The sequence below is a fragment of the Gavialis gangeticus genome, unplaced genomic scaffold, assembly GCF_001723915.1.
Source record: "Gavialis gangeticus isolate Ggan-Ray unplaced genomic scaffold, GavGan_comp1, whole genome shotgun sequence".
In the NCBI taxonomy this organism is placed as follows: domain Eukaryota; kingdom Metazoa; phylum Chordata; order Crocodylia; family Gavialidae; genus Gavialis; species Gavialis gangeticus.
Window position 1 is genome coordinate 3,618,075 of NW_017728960.1, and position 3,432 is coordinate 3,621,506.

The 3,432-nt window shown below is 66.8% G+C and overlaps 1 protein-coding gene across 1 annotated transcript in view; it reads left to right on the forward strand.

Annotated features, from left to right (window-relative positions):
• The window catches only part of LOC109294167 (mothers against decapentaplegic homolog 6-like), a gene marked incomplete at its 5' end in the record, with an annotated part of 2,356 nt that extends 378 nt beyond the window's left edge, over positions 1-1,978 (forward strand). Inside the window, 2 exons of the mRNA XM_019512497.1 lie at positions 208-312; positions 1,199-1,978. Of these exons, the coding sequence (XP_019368042.1) occupies positions 208-312; positions 1,199-1,734 (641 nt within the window). The remainder of the gene's footprint in view (positions 1-207; positions 313-1,198) is intronic.
• Between the last annotated feature and the right edge of the window lie 1,454 nt (positions 1,979-3,432).

Below are 3,432 nucleotides of genomic sequence, written 5' to 3' on the forward strand. Positions count from 1 at the left end.
TCCCCCGCGCCCCGTCACCCCCCCATCTCTCCGCCTGCCTGTCTGTCCATCCACGTGTCCGTCCTTCTGGCTGCCTATCCGGAGGGCATTGCCCCCTTCAGCTGGGCCTGCAGCAGGCTCTGGGTGGGCTGCTGTAGGGGATTAGAGGGGGCCAACCTGGCTCTCCCCACCAGCTGCTCACTGCGCTTCTATCCCTCCTGCCTGCAGAGACACCACCGCCCCCCTACTCCAAGGCCTCCCCCTTCACCCCTCCCTGGACCGAGGCGTGGGAGCGCTCCCTCTCCAGCTGCAACACTGGCGGCGACCAGCGCGGTAAGGCGAGCCTTGAGCCCTGTGGGTTGGGGTGCACCTTGGACCCCACAGGCAGGCCTGATTTAAGGGCGGGGAGAGGGCTGCGTGACTGTGTGCAAAACCCTGGGGCTCCCTGACGGGGCGAGGGGAGCAGTGTCCCCAGCTTCCCCACGGAGGAAGAGCTGTGTGGGGAGGGTTCCTGTCTGCGCGGCACAGGCGGCTCCAGCCCCGTCGGCTCCTGTTATTTTTGGCCACTCAGGCTCCCGCCAGAGGAAGTGCTGCCCACAGGGACACACACAATGTGTCTTGACGTACACAGCCGTGCTCACCCTGGCTGCTGGCCACCAGGCGCCTCCACGCCCCTGGGACCCACCTCCCCCTGGTCTTGCTTTGCCAGGACCCTGGCCCCAGGGAGGGTGGCTAGGACTGTCCGGCCTACGTGCTGGCTCACAGGAGCCCATGGTGACTCATGACCCCATGCTGGAGTACTGGGGACGCACGGCCCTGGGACATCCGGTCAGGGCGCCACGTCTGTCCGCGCCGGGAGGGGGCCAGAGCCTACAGCAGGGACCTGGCTCACAGGCTTCAGTGTCCAGCATTGTGACCCCCACTTGGGGGTTCATGCAGTTTAGCCTCCTGAAGTTCCTCCTTCACTTCCTGTCCCAAATGGTAGCTGTCTGTCTGCCCTGTCCCACCCCAGAAGCAGCTGCATCTCAGTGCCAAGTGAGGGGTCCCCATGCTGCACCCCAGCACCAGGCCATGAGCCCCCAGTGAGCCTCACCCTAGAGAGCTGCCAGGGGTCCCGTGTCCCACTTGAAGAGGCTCCACCGTAGTGCTGGTCCCACGGAGGTGCGGTGCTGGCACTGTGCCCCACAAGTGACCGGCTGGCCTTGTCTTTCCCCCGCAGACACCAGCCTCATGCGGCCTGCAGCCAAGGATGGGCACTGGTGTGAGCTGGCCTACTGGGAGCACCGCACACGCGTTGGCCGTCTCTACACTGTGCATGGCACCGCTGTTGACATCTTCTGTGAGCTGCCGCAGGGCAGCGGCTTCTGCCTGGGCCAGCTAAGCACCGCACACCGCAGCGTGGCCGTGCACCGGGCCCGCGGCAAGATCGGGCGAGGGCTGCGGCTGAGCCGGGAGCCAGGCGGTATCTGGGCCTACAACCGCAGCGAGCACCCCGTCTTCGTGCACTCACCCACGCTGGGGCCACCTGGTGCGCGTGGCCAGGCCGTGCACAAGCTGCTGCCCGGCTACTCTGTAAAGGTGTTTGACTACGAGCGGGTGGGCGCTGCAGCGGGTGGGCGAGCCCTGGGCGATGGACCCAGTGACCCCCACAGTGTTCGCATCAGCTTCGCCAAGGGCTGGGGACCCTGCTACTCCCGCCAGTGCATTACGTCCTGTCCCTGCTGGCTCGAGATCCTGCTTGACAAGCCACGCTGAGGCTCATGGGACGCAGTGGGGGGCAGTGCTGGGGGCTGCTCCCATGGCCCTGTGCTTGCCCAAGCAGGGGCACTCAGGCCTGCACCCCACCAGGCACGAGGTGTGACCCTGCTTGTGGGGCTTACTTGTGAGCCCACAGCTGCCCTCCCTGTATCTGCCCCATCTGGGGGGTGTGTAGGCAGGGCCATGGGGCCTGGGAGAGATGTTATTTAACCTCTTGTGGAAAAGGTAAAGTTTATTTAAAACACTCTTATTTTTGTAAGAAAAAAAGGAAAAAGGAATGAGAGGCCAGGGGGAGGGTCCTGGGGTGCAGGGGGTGGCCAGGGCACTGGCCCAGGAGGCAGGGGTCCTGAGGACATTGGCCCAGGAGGCAGGGGTCTCATCATGGGCAGTCGAGGGCTGAGCACGTCTGCAGAGGGAAGGAGGGGGTGAGCTGGGTACCAGGGCGAGGGCTGGAGCCTGGGGGGGCTCTGGGGCCCGATGCCAGGAGGGGTGGCAGGGCTGGGTGCAGCAGGCAGGGGAAGGACAGAGGGGAGGAGCAGGGCCCATCTCTGTGGCAAGGGGGCCAGGGCCTGGGGGCAATGCTGTGACCCTGCAATGGGCCCCTGTCCACGGGGGCCAGGAGCGGGGCCATGCAGGGCTGCAGAGGGGACTGGCCTCTGCACGTGGCATGCGCTGCTGTTTGTAACTCAATAAATGGTGCCAGCACCAAGAGAGCCTGAGTGTCACTGCAGCATTGGGCAGCAGCAGCTGTCCTGCTGCCAGGACAGCGCGTCTTGCCAGGACTCCCGGGGCAGGCTGCCCCCAGCACCATGCTCAGGCAGGTGCACCAGCCGTGTGGGGTCCAGGTCTGCGGTGCACACCGGCCCGCGGTGCCGGGCCTGGCAGGCCACGGGCTCATGCAGGGACCAGCAGTGCCCTCTGCAGGCCACGTGCCGCCACAGCCGCCCACTGCCGATGACCGCCAGCCCGGTCCTTCCTGCCACGCTGCCCGGCCCGGCATAGACGGCTGCGGCTGCCTGCCCCGGCCTGATGCCCTGCCTGGCACCACTGCCCTCGCCTCCCCTCGTCACGGCCGTGCTGCCCGGGGGAGAGGAAGGTGAGTGCCTGTTGGGTCTCCACCCTCCTGGCCAGGCAGGGTCCCATAACCCCCAACTGGATTTGGGCTGGGCACAAGAGCAGGCGCTACATTTGGCTGGAGGCATGAAGCTGACCCCCAGCAGGGCTTGTGCCAGGTGTTGGGGAGGGGGCACCCATGGGCCTCACTGCGGGCACTAAGGCCTCACCGTGGGCAGGGGGCCCAGACCCACCCTGGGGAGATGCACCCGCGGTCCCGAGTGCCAGAATAGAACTGACAGTGCCTAAAAATAGCGCTGGGCTTGGGGGGGCGCAGCACTGGGGCGGGCGCGGGCACGGGCAGCATGCGCTGCGGTTGGCAGCGGGTTCCTAGAAGGCAGGGGGCTGTGGCAGGGGTGGCGCTCAGGGGCAGCCGCCTGCCTGGAAGCGGGTGCCGGCAGCCCACAGAGCAGGGTGCAGGGCCTGCGGGAAACTGCTCGACTTTGAGAAAGCTGGGGGAGGTGTGCAGCTTCACCCACCGCAGGCACTTCCCTCCAGCGCCCGCCAAGCCGGGTTGGGGAGGGCAGAGCTGGCAGCCCCTGCCCTGGCACCAGGAGAGCCCAGCTGCCCTGCGGGGAAGGG